The following is a 17,776-nucleotide window of genomic DNA, read 5'->3' as shown; positions in this document are numbered from 1 at the left end:
ATAACTTTAAAATCAATTCTTAAATATACAGGTAACCATTGCAGTGGGGTAATGTGATCAATTTACCTTGTTTTAGTTAAGATTCTATCAGATAAAATATTGTACATACAGGTACGGTATTTGCATTTCTTTATGCAATCTAACCAATCTTTATCGTTAACCTGTTTATATTTCATGATTCATACTCTTAACCTCATTGTGGCATTGTATACTGAACATGATGTTGGGCAAAACAATGTTTTCATCATAACATATTGAGCTATTATAGTTTTAGGTGAATGTGGCACAAAATTACAACAGCGGTCACAGAAAAAGTTAGCATTCACTTACTCATATCTAATGCTATTCTGATTTATTATAAAACATATGCCAAGAGGTTTTGCTGCCTTGTACATCATTGAATAATTAAGGAACCTATAATTAATATTATTATTATTATTATTATTAGTGGTTGGAAGATTGTTTTTAGAGTACCTGGGAAACAATCATTTGTATATGGAGTGATTATATATTGAACTTTAAACTTGGCAGTAAAAGAAATATATCTTTGAATGTTCATCTTCAAGCGTGCACCTGAATATTTAGCAAGTAAACGTGATCTTCGTTTTCGTGCTTTTATTTTAAAGGCGTGTCCTCCAGACAGGAAGTTCCCCACTACTTACATTACAGGTATTGGAGTTGTTGAATTTCTTTTCCGGGGTAGTCGAAGGACGTCACACAAATATTTTGGTTTGTGTCCCAAACCAAATTATTTGACAAGAGCTGTATACTAAGTATTTATTATGTTTATGCGAAGCCTCCTCTATTCACAAACATACAAAACTCTTCAAGTGCGTAAAAGGGATTTATTTCATCTATGCACGTATCAAACAAAACCAATACCTCATCTGAGCCACTCTGTCCTGCATTTGACACCAGCTCACATACACCAACCACTCAAAAAGAAAGTGCTCAGACACACTCACAAACACACATAAAACGCCGCTGCAGCTGCAGAAGCTGCATAAAAAAAATCATAAATGTTTTCGATACCACACTGAATCACATGTGACATCCAACATCATCAGTTCTAAAGTGGCTCAAACTGGTTAACAACTTTCACATATCACCTGTAAAGTGCTGTTAAAACCTCTCGAGTTACCAAAATCTGCCACAGTATGAGACTTTAAATATTTAAGAGTTCAACTGTTTCATTAGATAGAACAGTAACATGCAGTAAAAGGTATTGCATCATTTGTGTTCATATCCTGTAGCTGTTCAGTAATAGGCTAATAGAGTAAACATCCTACTATAGGACTAGTTCTGCTACTAAAAGTCATTCTTCCTCCTCTAACTACCTGAGCTAATAATACTAGTGCTCCTTCATTGATAAAAACAGGTCATATCTTCCGGATTACTACAACTGTTACTCTTAGCTGTGGTGGAAAAAGTACTCAGATCCTTCTCTTGAATAAAAGTAGAAATACCATAAACTAAAAATACTCCATTACAAGTAAAAGTCCTGCATTATCAGAAAAATATATTTCAAGTATTAAAAGTAAAAGTACTCATTATGCAGAATGGCTCCTTTCACAGTGTTATATTATCATAGATTATTATATTATTATATTTTGTATCACTTATGAATACATGTAAGAGCATTTTATGTTTTAGTACTTCCACATGGAGACACATTTAGATACTTTGTATACTATTAGTAGTATAGTACTACACCATTTTAAATGTTTTTATATGTAAAGAGTAACTAGTAACCATAACTGTCAGATAAATGGAGTGGAATAAAAAGTACATTTACTTCTGAGTGATGTAGAAGTATAAAGTATTATAAAATGGAAGTACCCAAGTGAAGTACAAGTAAGTCAAAATTGTACTTAAGTAAAGTACTTGAGTTAATGTAGCTGTTACAATACTGACTACTTCTCCAAATACTACCTCTTCTACGCTGCAGTATGGCTACTAATACAACTTCAAACAACAAACTTGACAGTCGTAAAGACCTTTAGTGTGAAGGGCAACAGCTTTTTCCTCTCAATACGTTTTCAAAATAAAAGCCCAACAGAGTCAGAGTTTTTCCCTTTAAGAACACATATCCAGCACAGATCTATTCCTGTTTTTTATTTTGTATTTTAAACTGGATGCATATTTATAACAAAACAGAGGCTGTTGATAAAACGAGTGTAACTTTGGAGTACAAGTATAACTTGTACTCCAAATGCATGTTTTAAGTCTCAGGGCAGCGCTGAGCTGATGAAACTGACTCTGGAGTGCATCCTTCTTTCTTTATCTCCTCCGCAGAGCATCATCTCCGAAACGCTTCTCTCGGTCCTCTACTTCCTCTTGTGGGGGGAGTTTAGCCAGGAGAAGCAGTACCTGGGTCGACGAGGAGCTTCGCTAAGTTTAAAAGACGAGGAAGACGAGGAAGAGGAGGACTCCTCGTCTCAGTCTCCATCTGGATCAAAGGGGGACAGCAGATTACTTTATATGAAGACTCAGTATCACATAGAAACAGTCGACATAAAAACACGTTTGTTGTTGATTACGACCAGTGGTGGAGGAAGTATATAAGTGAAAATACAAGTAAAAGTCCTGCATTGAAAATGTTAAATGAGTATATTAGAAGTATCAGTATAATCGGGAAGAGTATACAATTCAGAAGTTGTATACTCTTGTAGTAGCATGCACTGGATATTTTCAAGTAAAGTACAGATACCTCAGTTTTGTACTACAGTACAATACATGAGTATCGAGAATTAACTATATGAGGAGTTTTTGCTCCAAACTGACATTTACACTTTGACAATGGCAGAAAAACACGTTTCCACAACCATAGTAATAATACTTATCACATAGCATTAAGCAGAGGGGTGTAATGAGTGATGTCAGTGTTGCTGGAGCATAGAAACATCAGGAATATTATTTTTTTTTAAAAAGACAGTCAATATGTCATTATCATTTTTATACTTGATTTAAAATAGAAATACACTCATTACTGACTTAATGTAACTACATATTTCTACCACAAGGTGCCAGCAGAGGCAAGAGTAAAAACATAGACAGACAGACAGACAGATTTATAGAATAAAAATACATCATAATGTATGGAGGGGGTGTATACCTGAGCAGTGCAGCAGTGAGGATGGCCGTGTCTCCTGCTGGTGTTATGTGCAAATGAAGCAGCCGATGTAAGTCCACACCTTCTGCAGGAAGACCAGGAAGGCCAACAGGTAGAAGAGCAGAATGACAGCCTGGAGGAAGACGGAGGGATGAGCAACAGAGAGAAAGCGATGGATGGAGGAGGAGGTAAAAGATGACATACACACAGGAGGAACGAGAGAAGTGGGCAAAGTGAGGAGATGAGAGAGAGATGGAGAGATGATGCTGCAACAAAAAGACTGTAATGTGGAGAAGGAAGGAGGAAGGAAAGAGGACTCAACTGTATCCAGTGGTGTAATATAACTAGGTACTTTTACTACTAGTAGTACTTAAGTACATAATTGAGTGTTTTCTTCTCATGCCATTTCAAAATTCTACTTCAACATAATTCAGAGGGAGATATTGTACTTTTTACTTCACTACATTTATCTGGCAGCTTTAGTTATTTCACAAATTAAGCAAAATAAAGAATATTAATAGGCAACTATTTGAATATTTGTTTAATAATTTTTCATGTAAAAACATTTCACTTCTCAAATGCCAAGATTTGCTGCTTTTCCTCTGAACCTTCCTCTTAATTTTAATTCATTTTAATATATATTTTATTCTAACACTGTTGGTCGGACAAAATAAGAATTGTGAAGGCAACACTTTGGGCTCTGGGTATTGTGACGGCATTTCTCACAATTTTTTGATTTTTATAAACCAAACATTCAATTAATTAATCAAGAAAATCATCAGTAGATTAATCCATAATGAAAACAATAATTAGTTGAAGTCTGATAGAAAATGGTTCCATTTGTGCCAAACGACTATATTTAGTATGATGAGGATAGATTATTATTATTATATTGACTCTGGAGCGACCTGCTGGAGGAGATTAGGGAAGTCGGTGTCTTTGTTTAAACCAAAATTATTTTAAAATTGTATTCTCTTAAATTGTTTATTTTTAGTGCAATTGTGTTTGAGCATATTGTTCTAACAGTATTCAATTCTTTTAATTCCACTTTGATCTGGTATTTCTTGGTTTTACTTCTTTGTAAATTTTGTAAATCTGTGATCAAAAATGCTTCTATGCGATGTCGTCTTTTTATTGGTTTTAATTTTTATATTGTTATTATTGTCTTTTTATTTATATTTCCATTCATTGTATTGTATTGTATGTTTTTTGTTATTGTGTTATCTATTGTACGGTTTTATCTATGTTTAAATGTCATGTTTGTCTTGCTTTTGATAAAATACAATTATTATTATTATTATTATTATTATTATTATTATTATTATTATTTAACACTGTTTCAGGATGCTAACAAAGGTGTTTGCTGAATAAAATATTCCTTTCAGTATTTGACAAAAGGTCAAAAAAGTTTTTTTGCTCGTCACTGAAATGAGGTTAACTTTTAATTCCCTCTTCCTCCTTCCTGTTTTCCCTTCAATTCCCCAAATAACAACAAGACAGAGACCTAAGTGGTGAAGCAATTTCAGCCAAGTTGCAAAAGTGACTCTGCAGAACATAAACAGCAAGACAATCCAAAAGAAGAGAGAAGAAGAAGCCGACAATGTGGAGATGTGGCCACATGAGCAGGTGGGTGAAGAGTGCAATAGCCTGGTCGATGATGACGATGATGAAGGTGAAACCAGACGACACTGACCTGGAGAGACACAGAGGAGGTTATTTTCTCTCCACTTTCAGTCTTCAAGTCTTCAGGCTGCTCGCTGTTCTCTCCATCCTCTTTCTTCTCTTCAAACTCTGAACTCACTGCCTCAATCTCAGTGTTGCCGTCTCCCTGTACCGAGCTATTTGTGGCCTCCACACCGTGATCTCCTGCATCCAAGCTGACATTTTGAGGTTCAGAGCTATCCTCCCTTATTGATAAAGCATCAGTTTTTTCTTTCCTTTCATCAGACCACACGCTTCCTTCTTCCAGCTCTTCATTCATTGTCTCAGCGTCACCCTCTCCCAACCCTTTATCTTTCAGCTCTGAAGCACATTTTAGATCTAAATTATCCTCATTATGTTGCTCTTTCTCTTCTGCTTCCTCTACCCTCCCATCACAGACATCAGAGTCGTCTTTGTCCATCACTGAGCTTCCTCTCTCTACCCCTGAACGAGCCTGCTGCGGTGGAGATTGTAGTTGCATTTGGGGCTCAGACACGACTTGAACTACACGTTCAACCTCAGTCTGGATCTCGGCCTGTGAGCGTGAATCCCCAGCTGGTTGTGGACTCATCGTCTGGTGTGCATCACAAACCTTTGGGAATCCTGCGGGATCAGAGCTTAGCCTGCACCAGCTGTTGGGTTTGTACCAGCTGGGGTAAAACGGAGCATCTACTTCTGCCTTCACCATCTGCATTTCTTCTTCTTCTTCTTCTTCTTCTTCTTCTTCTTCCTGAGCATCGTGTTTGTCCTCTGTCTCACTCTGTGTCGTCCAATCACCTGCATCACTAACTGTCTCACACTGATATGTGAAGGAAGACGGTTAAAAAGCCATACAGAACATTTTCACATTTTCTTTAAAGCCCAGTAGCAACAGCTGACCTGTTTTCCAAAGCCTATATTATATGTTATAGATTGATTTTAATCCTTTTATGCAGCTTTTGGTTTCAGTTCATTTCAATCAACTCTCAGAGATGTGAAAACACAGCTTTAAGAGACTAGAGATTTAACAAATCTTTAAACTGAACTAACAGCTGTTATTCACAGTCTACATTACTTCCAGAGGTGTGGATTCAAGTTACAAATTTGATGATTTTAGACCCGACTGAAAAAATAAAAAAAGACTTGCAACTCAACTTGAACTTTGATACAAATGCCTCATGACTTAACTTGGACTTGAGTCTTTTGACTTGAAAGTAACTGATACCTTCCAACAAGCCCAAACATTAACACCAGGAATCAACAGGTTGCCCTGCGGGGACAATAAAGATTAAATGAGCCGAAAGCTGCTGGACCACATGATAATGACGTTATTCTAACCAAATATATAATCCGTAAACTTCGTCCCAGATCACTTTCAGTGCTTCTAGCAAATGTGTTGAGACCAGAGGCTGCGTGGAGAGTCGGAAATCCATTGAAAGTAAAATGTTATCAAATTAATCATTTTTCACATTTTAAGTGTACACACATTGTAGTTAACAGGCTCAGGATGAGCTGAAAGTACCTGTTGTGTGCTCAGTCCCTCCTGCTCTTCACAGACGTTTCCCTCTTTAACAGGATCAGGAGCTGCACATCGCTCTGTCAGCTCTTTTTCCTCCTCTGTTTTGTTCTTCATCAGACCAGATTCTCTGTCATTTAAGTGCGGGTCCTCGGCCTCTGGCTGCAGAACCGCCCCTGCAGGCTCCACAGAGTCCCTAACCCGACCTGGAGCTGGTGGGACTGGGGCTGATGGGACTGGGGCTGATGGGACTGGGGCTGGTGGGACTGGGGCTGATGGGACTGGGGCTGATGGGACTAGGGCTGGTGGGACTGGGGCTGGTGGGACTGGGGCTGATGGGACTGGGGCTGATGGGACTAGGGCTGGTGGGACTGGGGCTGGTGGGACTGGGGCTGATGGGACTGGGGCTGGTGGGACTGGGGCTGGTGGGACTGGGGCTGATGTTGGTGCTGCTGGTTTTACTGGTGGCGATATCAGTGTTGGGATTAGCTCTTTAACTGGTTCTACAACAGATTCTGGGTTCTGTGGGGAGGTTTCCTGATGGTGTTTTGGTTCTACAATCTGGACAGAGGGCTCTTTGGGTTCTTCAGGCTCCTTTTCCACCTCTGGTTCTTCAGGAACATTTTGCACAACTGCCGAGAGAAAAGAATACCTGTTGAGACTGAATGTGCGCTTGCATATGATACATTTAAAAGTGTTATCTAATTAAAAGTGTATTAGTTAAATATTAGGTTTTATTGATGTTTACCTATACATTTAATGAATGGTGCAACTGGTGCAGCTGAAAGGTCTCCCATGCTAAATAAATGGTGTCTTATGAAGATAAAGTTTCAAAGTGGTTTCTCAGGCAGTCCCTCTTCCTACCTTTGAGGAAGTCTATGCTCTTCAGAGCCCTCTCTTGTTTGCTGAAGTTGAATATGTATTGGCTCAAGCTCTCATAACCTGGTTTCAGTGTCTCAGCTGGACAGGAGCCGGTCGCTGTGATCACTCTGAGGAGTGGCAGAGGGGGGAGTAGACGAAAAACAAGGTACGGGGAGTTAAGAGTGGACAAAAGAAAAAAAAATCAAAAAAAAGATTTACTTTAGAAAAGAAAGAGCTGTATCAAAACCATCCAGTAGGCAACAAAACATAACAGATCTCGTCACAATACTCACTTTGTGATCAGCTCTCTTGAATTCTGAAGGGAGGAAATTAGAAATTGATAATGAGTTATTTTAGAGATTCTGGACACAAACAATCATTATGTCTATTACCTTTCAGTTTTTATTATCTACATAATCAACTCAATTCAGTACAAGATGCACAAACACAAATCTGAACATTTCTCCAACTTGCTATAAATACTATAAGTATAACTATAAGTTGCTTGTCAGTATTATTGTAGTAATGCTACTTTTGTTTGTTTTTGCTTTAATGAACCATCTTTTATTGTTAGCCATGTCTGTTTCCTGCTTATGTCTGTCTGTGTTTTGCTTTTACTTTAAGAAAAATAACCTCCTGGCTATTCTGGCAAATTTACAAAGTAATATTTATTTATACGCACTGCCCCTGAGAAATAAAAAGGCCTAAATAAAAACAAAACAAAGGGAGACCAATCAAACTGCGTGTATCTACAGCTAATAGTACCTGTAGCATTTTAACCTCATTGTGTATTACCTCAAATACCTCAGTATTTTATGAGACAAAAATGTTTGCACTTCAGGTTTGCACCGTCGCCTTTATACAGTGTTAATTTCTTCCTAATTCCAAAGAGCATCTGTTTGAACAATTTAATGGAAATCTTGTTAAAAATATTTTGCACAGACACACACACACACACACACACACACACACACACACACACACACACACACCTGAATAAAAGCAGCCATGTCCGGTTCCTCCATGCTGCTCACTGCTCTCTCCACCAGTTTGCTGTTGGCTTCCACGCTGTCCCCATAGCATCGCACCGACGCCTGGGCGTGGCCTATCTTCTCTTCCTGCTCAGAGCTGATATGCTGCATCATCACCTTCAGCGTGATGATGATGATGAAGACAAAAACAAACCACTACAACTATGAGACCTGTTACTGCTGCTGTGACTTTTACTGCTTACATAGACCCTGAACATACACAATGTACTAGCATGTATTTCATAGATTAACATTACACTTTGCAAAATACTCTGTGAGAAAAACAACAATACTATAAAGTAAAATATATGAGGAGTCCATTCATATATTGACATGTAGTTTTTATGTTAAATTACTTATATTTTATGTCTGTTTTATTCAGATCTGCTACTGCTATCAGTATTATGACATCAGTATTATATCAGTAATATTCCAGCTATTACTGTCTATGTCCATTAAAATAGCACTCATCAACAGTGGTGGAAGACCTTTTTCTTTAGTAAAAGTAGAAATAACACAAAGGTACAGAAGTAGTATCAGCTAAATGTACTCAAAGTATCAAAGGTAAAAGTATTAAAGTATATTCAAATAAATTGAATTATGTAAAATGGCTTCTCTTCAAGTGTTGTATTACTATAGAATATTATATTATTCTGTTTTTAACACAAATTAATTTACATAAGAGCATTTTAATGTCGTAGTTCATCAATGTGGAGCCAATTTAACACACTGGGTAGTATACATAATAGTAACAGTAATAAAATAGTAGTATATATAATAGTATACCACTACATAATACTGTCTGTTTTTCATTGTGAAAAGTAACTAGTAACGGAAGCAGTCAGATAAATGTACAACAAAAATAGAATATTTCCCCCAGTAAATGTGATAATAATAATAAATGTGCTGAGAACAGGAAAACATCTGACCTTTTGTCTCTCCTTCAGGATCGAAAACACACGATTGAACTTCTCACACACACTTTGTTTCTGAGTCTTACAGTTCTCCTGCAGAGAGAGGAATGAAGGTGAGTGCACAAAACAAAATGCATGCTTTTCTGTCCAGTGTTTTCACACTTTACTGAACTAGAAACTGAATGTATGTGACTGTAAAAGGAGTAAGCATATTCAAAAAACTGTTACTGCTACATACAGGCAGTAAATACTGTATGGGCTAGCCTTTACACACACACACACACACACACACACACACACACACACACACACACACACACACACACGATACAACGATACCTCCTCGTAGAGATGACCCTTATTTCATTTGAGATAAATTAAATGCCAAAATCTGCATATTCGCTATTTTTTACTTTGTGTCAACAAGAGAAATATTGCACTTGTTGGAGACAATTTTCAGTGGGAGAATAATCCACATGGACACACACACACACACACACACACACACACACACACACACACACACACACACACACACACACACACCTCTATGTTTTTGCAAGTCTCCTCCAGCTCATTGATAACTGCCTGGACTTTGTCGTTGACTGCCACCAAAGAACTGACTCCTTCACTCAGCTCATCCTGAGAAACAAAAGGACATTAAGTTATTAAGACTCATGATTATTAGTTATTTGCAGTCTTTAGTAATATAATAAGTCTGTAATTACCGAGGCCAAATGAAGATGCTAGGTTTTACATATGAACCCCAATAGATAATTAACACGATACTTTTGAGACGCTAACCGAGGCGAGCTGTGTCATTAAACTGCTCTTTTAATGAGAATGTTTATCAAATTGGGCTAAAACAAAAGGAACAAACTAAGTCCTTGAGTTAAGATTTAAATATTCAAACTTCTCTCTTGTTCATTCATTCACTGGTTACTCTTCAGCGATAATGAGAGATGTTGGATGTTTTAATGAATCACTGTTGTGTTGAATCACCACTAAGAGGTGCAGTGTTGCAGTTGTAGTATTCAGATCCTTTACTGAAGTGAAAGTACTTATATCACACTGTGAAAATACTCCGCTACAAGTAAATATACTGCATTCAAAACTTCACTTAATCAAAAGTATGTAAACTGAATTTATTTAAAGTCCTTAAGTATTGATTGTGTGATAAAATGTTCAGTGTTTTACTATTATATATGATGTTTCTGGATTAATATTGCTGCAATAATATTTATGTTGCATTTGACTGCTGTTTTTTTTTTAACTCCTGTATATACTGTTGGGTACTTTAATTGATGGCAATGAATCATATTCTATAAGATCATCATGTTTTTAGAGTCGCTGTCCTGTGTGAACCACATATCTCTAAGAAGTCAACTTTTCACAAACTCAGTAAAACAGCCCTGTTTTCAGCTTTGTGATGATGCTTCTTTCAGCTGACCCAAGAGGCTTTTAAAGTAATTTATTTAGTTTAAAAAGTAAGTGCAGTTTCTCAACACATAAAGGAACATTTCATCCTTCAGTTTATTACAAACATTCAACATCAGCACATCTGGAGATACGTGGTTTTCACTCGACAGGAAGAGGATGAAAAACTGTAATCTGAAAAATAGCTAAAGCTGCCAGATAAAATTGTGGAGTAAAAAGTACAATATGTACCTCTGAGGTTACCTAACAAAGTCAATGTTGACTTTTGGTTCCACAGACGGAGACAGAGGTCTCCTGGGTGAAAGTCCTGTGTTTGCTTGAACCATCCCACCAGCCCTTCGTGAACTTTCTCGCTTGTTATTAACGTTATTATACCACCTAACCTTCAATAACTGACTCCGAAATACTACATCACGTTGCTCGTGGCACTGCGTCACTTGCTCTGACTGAATGCAAAAACTTCCACATTCAACGTATCCGTGGTTTGCAATACCGTAATTTCGGCTGTGAATTTGAAAGTGCAGATTTAAAAAGCGTTAACACAACTACCCTGTTCAAACCTGCAACATTACTTTGACAAAAATGTAAAGAACGGCCTTGGCTACTATCTCTGCAAGTAGATTTTCATAGAAGGAATAGCAGAAGGATAGATGTAGATAGAATAGACGTAGTAAAACAAAAAACATTGGTATAATCGTCACACACCATCATAGGAGAATGTTAAATACCTTCTTCTGCTGATAGATGTCTGTCAGAGGAGCCACCTGACAGGACTGATGAGCCCCGAACACTTTACAGAGAGAACATGTAGGAACCTGACAGGTGAGACAGTAAATGTTCACCTTCTCACCCTCATGGTCCGAACATGTCACCTGACCAGGAAGTAGAGGACGAGGACGTGGAGGAGGGGGGAGGGGGCTGGAGAGAGAGAGAAAACACCACGTCTTCAAACACCTGTATTTATGTTATGGAGGCATATTCTATATCGAAATTCTCTTATAGTCGTCTCTTTTCACCTTGCAGCTTTGCTGTTGTTGCTGACTTCCTGTTTGTAGACATCGATGATGTTCTCCACCAGCAGGTTTCGTTGCAGGCTGTAGACTCCGTGGCGATCCAGCACAACTTCATGTTTGCAGGACGGACAGCGAAAACGACCGCTGTTCACCTGCATGGTGGTACGAGCCTGGAACAAGGAGGGCTGCACAGAAATAAACAACGTCAGGATGTTGTAATTATTCATATAGGAAGGACCTTCAACCCTTCACGACTGCTTGTCAACACCCAACAGTTGGAGTATGTTGTCTTACAGCACAGCCGCATGCTGGGATTTCAATAATGAGCAGCAGTTTTAGTCTCACTCTTCCAAATGTCTCTCTGGGTGAAGTCAGACCTGGTTCAGGACGGGTTACTGGGTAAAAACAAAATCCCCCGTTCACCATCCAGCATGAAAACAGAGTGTCTGCACACACACAACACTCCTAGAGTACCTTATGTTTACTCTCCCTGTCTTTAGATCAGTCATTAGCAAAGTCGGGTCGCAGGAGATTTAAAATGTATTAATAAATAACAAAAAAGATATACAAATAGAACAGAAGCAGCAGACACTGAGCAACATGATCATCCCATTGGAGTCGTATTTGCTCTGTATTTGGTCTCTATCAACTCCAGAGGGAATTACCTGTCTCTTTAGTTGCTCAATACTCCGCTATGTTCACCAGCTAGTCTCTAACTGTGTCGGATGTTTAGTCTCAGTAAGTGAACAGTGGCTCAATCGGAGCTTGTTTGCTGAAAACAGCTGACATGAGGTTGATGAGAGCTGGAGAAACGGAATCAGTTTCAGTTTTCAGCAGTTTACTGACAAAAAGACAGAAATATGGGTCGATAGTTCAACAGTTAAAGACAGAAACCAAAAAACAAGAGATCACAAGAGAAAACTGAGCCAAAGTTGAAACCAATTAGGGAATTGAGATTTAGGGGGAAGACCGATAGACGAGTGAAGAAAAGGGCGGATGAGCAGAAAGGCGGAGGGAAGGTTAGAGGTGTAACGAGTCCTGAAATAGTGACCTTTAATAAGCTTCAGCTGCTGCTGGGCCTGGCTGAGGGATCAGCTGGTAGAGAGACAAACACTGAGCACTCAGAGAGAGAGAGAGATGGTTTACAATGTCTTTACGGCCGGCTTGAATTTATATCGTTTTCTATACTGACACGATTTCACAGTCAAAGAAAATAATCAAAATCTTCATAGAAACTCCTCAAACCACTTCTGTTGTATAATCCATTACCAAGTCTTTACATATTATGCCAAAATAGTCTGCTTCAGAAGGGTTCCTGCAGGGTTCCAATGAGTTACATTTCAGACTTATTGAAACCTTTATAATACCCCATAGAATGCATGTTAATACCTGATTCACAATCATACAGAACATGACAGTATGGGACATTTTGGGGCAAATATTATTAAGGGGAGGCACCACAGGCAAAAACATAGATTTTTTCATACACTGGCCATTTTGAGATTTTAGGCTATTTTGCTTACATAACACATTTTCTTTCAGACTAATGGAAAGAAAACTTCCAAAATACACATTTAGGTGACTATTTTACCACACTTTGTCGAATCACGTCTGTAGATTTCTCCTAAATTCACCAAAAGTTAGAATTAGATAATGCTGCATTTATTTATTTAAGCATAACATTTCAGAAGTCTTTTGCAATACAAAAAGGATTGTCTTAATTAATTTCAGCAATCAATTCATATTACGTTCCATTTCTGCCACTAGATCATCTTAAATGCTGCACTCTGTTCCTTTAAAGTCCGTTGTTTTCTCTCATACTCTGAGCCAGAAATTTCCACTTCAGTAGCACTCACATACACCAAGTTTATTTTACAGAGGCTTTGTTCATATATCATTCATATCCTGATTTATAGATCATTTTATTCGCAGAAACATGGGGAAATTAAATTGAATTTATGGCTGTTGGCAATATTTTGTGCTTTATGAAGTGATACAGAGAGTTATCCAAAATCATCTCGGTAAAAATATTTGACTATAATGTGTTAATTTTGAACCTGGCCTTAGCCAATGTTTGGATTTCGGACAAGACAATGCCTCATTTGCAAACTTAAACATACATTTTCAGAAATCCTATAACATAAAAAAAGCCTTAATGTAAGTTATCAGCTTGGGAAGTTTTATGGTGATATCTAAAAATGTTACCTTATTCACCTGCGGTGTCCCCCCTTATAGCAGGCTGAGCTGTGCTGTAGTATGTGGTCAGGTGATGGGGAGGTTTAGGTGATATCTTAATCTTTCGCTTGCATGTATCAGTGTGAAAGTGTGTGTGTGTGTGTGTGTGTGTTTGTCTGAGTGTTTTTTGCAGGACAGACTTCTCAGAGTCAAACATGAGCATGTCAGTAAGGGAGGAGTATACCGTATCAAGTTTCCGTCTCACATACCACACAATTGCGAAAAACACACAGGAAGAAATGTGTACATGTAAGTTAACACACAGGAAGAAATGTGTACATGTAAGTTAACACACATGTAAAGTGTGCTTGGGTGTGCATGTGACTCCTACTGGGTGGTAAAATGTCACCATAAGAATATGAGAGTGCATTTCAGGTTTGGTAGTAATAGTAATAAAACTACCGATGTCAGGTATTATAAATAGTGCTGGACATCAAGATCTAAATCTTAATTCTAAGAAACTGAGTCCACTTTAATGAGATGCTGGTGGTACGAGAAGAAAAGTCATGCGCACATGTTATCACCATATCATTAGTGGCCCCCGTGTATTCAGATTATATGATGAACCCAACACGATGCCACACTTTATTTTTCTTTCCACTGTAGTGGAAGACAGGCTCTTGTTTTTGCTATCATCATGCTAGTGGTGTGGCTCTATGGAAGGTAATGTTGTCGGCGTCTGTTGGTCTACCACTCTGGTCCAGATTCCCATGAAATAGTCTAAAGATGTTCATGGTCCTCAGAGGATGAGCGCATCTGATTTTGGTGATCCTCTGACTTTTCCTCTAGAGCGATCATGAGGTTGATATTTTTCTTTTTTTAGTGAAATGTTTCAACAACTGTTGGATGGATTTCCATTAATTGGGTTCACACATTCTGACACCATCATGAGGTCAAAATGTCAACACTGCAACCTCTTCACATTCTGTGGATAATGTTAGTATATTATTTTAATGTTTTAAACCAAAATCTATGGCCGGATCTTACACATTGCACCTTTAAGTAGAGTTCTTGAGTACATACACTTAGTAACATTCTTAGTTACCCACCGCTGCTGCAAAAGGGATCTCAACATGTTAGCAAAACACACACACACACACACACACACACACACACACACACACACACACTCACACACTCAGACACACACACACACACACTCACACACACACACACACACACACACACACACACACACACACACTCACACACACACACACACACACACACACACACACACACTCACACACACACACACACACTCTCACACACACACACACACACACACACACACACACACACACACACACACACACACACACACCATGCGTTATGAACAATAGCAGTAAATATAGCTCACGGCAGGGGATTTTCATGTACATGAGCGAATCAGTTATACATCCACACATCCCATTTTAGACACTGATATAATCCACTGAACCCAAGCACAGACACAGACACAGACACACACACACACACACACACACACACACACACACACACACTCACATCTGACACAGGCTTTGTTTGAGTATGTGTGTGTGAGTGTTGTGAACAATGCTGTCCCATAGTATAAAAAGTATGTGATGAAAGAGTGTGTTCCAAGTGTGTTCCAGCACATACAGTACATACATGTACAGAACTGTGTGGACATACAGGGATTGTATGTACAGAAACACAGTACAAACATGTATATATATATATGTATATGTATACATATATATACATCTATATATATATATATATGTGTATATATATATATATATATATATATATATATATATATATATATATATATATATATACACACACACACACACACACACACACACACACACACACACACGTGTGCTGTCTCACAGACCTGGTACAGCTCATTAGCACACTTCCTGCAGAGGTTGTGCTGGCAGGGCAGGATGACCACCGGTTTGTTGAAGAGCTCCAGACAGATGGGACAGATCAGCTGTTTCTCCAGCGTTGCCAGCGCCGCCTCACCCTCTGCTCCCCCGACGCCCTGCAGGCAGCTCAGCTCCGCCGGCAGAGACATGGCTGCTCCGCCGAACTTCACCTCCTCCTGTTGGAACCAGAACTGATTGAATGACCGCACTGTTCTGCTGCTGTCAGCCAGCAAGTCTGTTTGTTTGTGAGGGACTGCACTGGTGACTTTGCACATTTTAGACCAATTATTATAAATATGTATAAACTTCAGTCAGTGCTGACTCTAGTTTAAAAAAAATAAATACTGTAAGTTATTTTTTAATTTTCTCCCAGGCAGACATTTGTTTTGGTTAATTTCTATGAAAACCTTGCAACTTGATTTGTTTGAGGTATGTAGATTAATCATTGGAGTTACCAAATTCACAATATTGTTTTCACAATGTTCACGTTTGCTTGTTCTTTAACATTCAGTTTCCATATTTTGTTATCCCTTCAGCAGCTTTAAGTTGGGAAAAATCCTCTTTTTCCACACTGTCTGACAGTAATAAGTATATATTCCAGATATATTTCAATAAAAGCTATGCCTGTAAAAGTAAGCATATGAATAAATCTAAAATGTTAGCCTTACTCAAAAATGCTTTGGGGGAAAGCGCGCAAATTTACCAGTATGGCCTTTTAAGGTTTGTTTTTAAAAGGCAAGGGAAATGCAATAAAATAGACAGTTAACACAAGAAAACTGGACAGGACAAATTTAAAGAGAAAAACAAAACACAACAGCATTGACATAACAGTCAAAGCTGAAACACAACAACCTGTTTACTCACCTTCCTCTCCATCTGATGACGGTCAATGTTTTCGGGCTGTTGACAGTTAGTTTCTCTTTGTCATTAAAAAGTTGGAGGCAGTTTGACGTTCCTCCTCCGGTGTCTGGCCTTTCTGCTTGTCTTCAGAGTCAATCATATAATAATTTTATTGAGACGTATTTGTGTCTCAATGAAATCCAGTTCTCTGTTATAGTATTCAAAAATCACAGCAGAGTTGAGATCATGCAACCAAGAGCAAACAGGAAGAGTCCTGTAGGACGAGCAGGAAGGCTGAACTTTATCTCCTTGCAGGTCTTCAGGTCAAGTCTTTTACACGTTTCTCAATATGTTTTGGATGTTGACATGCACAGAGAGTCCAGGATACTGTTTCATTCACTTTGAAACTTCGTTGTTGGGTAAGTTTTGCATGAAGCTGCTGCTCCTACAGACAACAGAGTGCAACGTTGTCTGTCTCAGTTTCTGGAAATCCCCAACTCACTCACTCAGACAGTTTGAGTTCAGTCAAGCTTTCGTTGCCTGAGGTGAAACTTTTCATGTCCAGTTATGTAGTCAGAAAAATCACAGATGTTGTCACACACAAAAAAACACATTTGACAGCTGAGGTCAAGAAAAGTATCTTAATCCGAGGAGAGAAACGAAGCAGCAGTCAGTTTGTGATCTCTCCTGTGACACCGAACGCTGACACACAATCTGCCTGGTCATGAACAGAGTCTCTCTACCTTTTCACCTTCTAGAACCTCTTCCTTGCTCGTCCTCCTCTTCCTCACACACCCTCTCTCTCGCTCGTCCAACACTCACTCCATTCCTCTTTTTATCCACACAAGTAGCGACTGCTGTGATTGTTTGTTTGCAGCTTCCTCACCATCCACAGCGATGTGTGTCAGCGTGAGAGGACTGATTTGAGTTGGGGGGGAGTCAGGTTTCAGCCCAGTGCCTCTGAAATAATCCCAACACACACACACACACACACACACACACACACACACACACACACACACACACACACACACACACACACACACACACACACACACACACACACACACACACACACACACACACCATATCAGGCAGTGGCTGGTATGTGGACGCATTAAGACCATGCTAGGCTGTCCTCTTTCTACTGTTACACACACTCAAGGTCCTCTTAAAGGTGCTAACTGTAGCCTTTCAATTAAAATAATAATTACCACATTAATCTTGAGACACTTTTAT

General features: G+C 38.7%; 1 protein-coding gene across 2 annotated transcripts; it reads right to left on the bottom strand.

The window, feature by feature from the left end:
* Positions 1 to 825: 825 nt before the first annotated feature.
* On the bottom strand, positions 826 to 17,413 carry LOC137889036 (tripartite motif-containing protein 54-like). Of its 2 annotated transcripts, XM_068732615.1 has the most exons (13): positions 16,562 to 17,413; positions 15,664 to 15,873; positions 11,568 to 11,749; positions 11,280 to 11,469; positions 9,661 to 9,756; positions 9,130 to 9,207; positions 8,162 to 8,317; positions 7,463 to 7,485; positions 7,173 to 7,297; positions 6,315 to 6,940; positions 4,806 to 5,612; positions 3,116 to 3,245; positions 826 to 2,449 (listed from the first exon to the last, which is right to left on the bottom strand). In XM_068732615.1, exons 1-12 carry the CDS (start codon positions 16,571 to 16,573, stop codon positions 3,159 to 3,161), a joined length of 2,592 nt encoding a protein of 863 aa, XP_068588716.1. In that variant the 5' UTR covers positions 16,574 to 17,413; the 3' UTR covers positions 826 to 2,449; positions 3,116 to 3,158. The 2 variants fall into 2 exon arrangements, with proteins under 2 accessions (XP_068588716.1, XP_068588717.1); XM_068732616.1 differs by lacking the exon at positions 4,806 to 5,612.
* Between the last annotated feature and the right edge of the window lie 363 nt (positions 17,414 to 17,776).

The sequence above is a fragment of the Cebidichthys violaceus genome, unplaced genomic scaffold (genome assembly GCF_023349555.1).
Source record: "Cebidichthys violaceus isolate CVI_PGR_0920_01 unplaced genomic scaffold, fCebVio1.0.p SCAF_6, whole genome shotgun sequence".
In the NCBI taxonomy this organism is placed as follows: domain Eukaryota; kingdom Metazoa; phylum Chordata; class Actinopteri; order Perciformes; family Stichaeidae; genus Cebidichthys; species Cebidichthys violaceus.
Note: the sequence above shows the minus strand (reverse complement) of the source record. Positions and strands in the feature narration are given on the sequence as shown.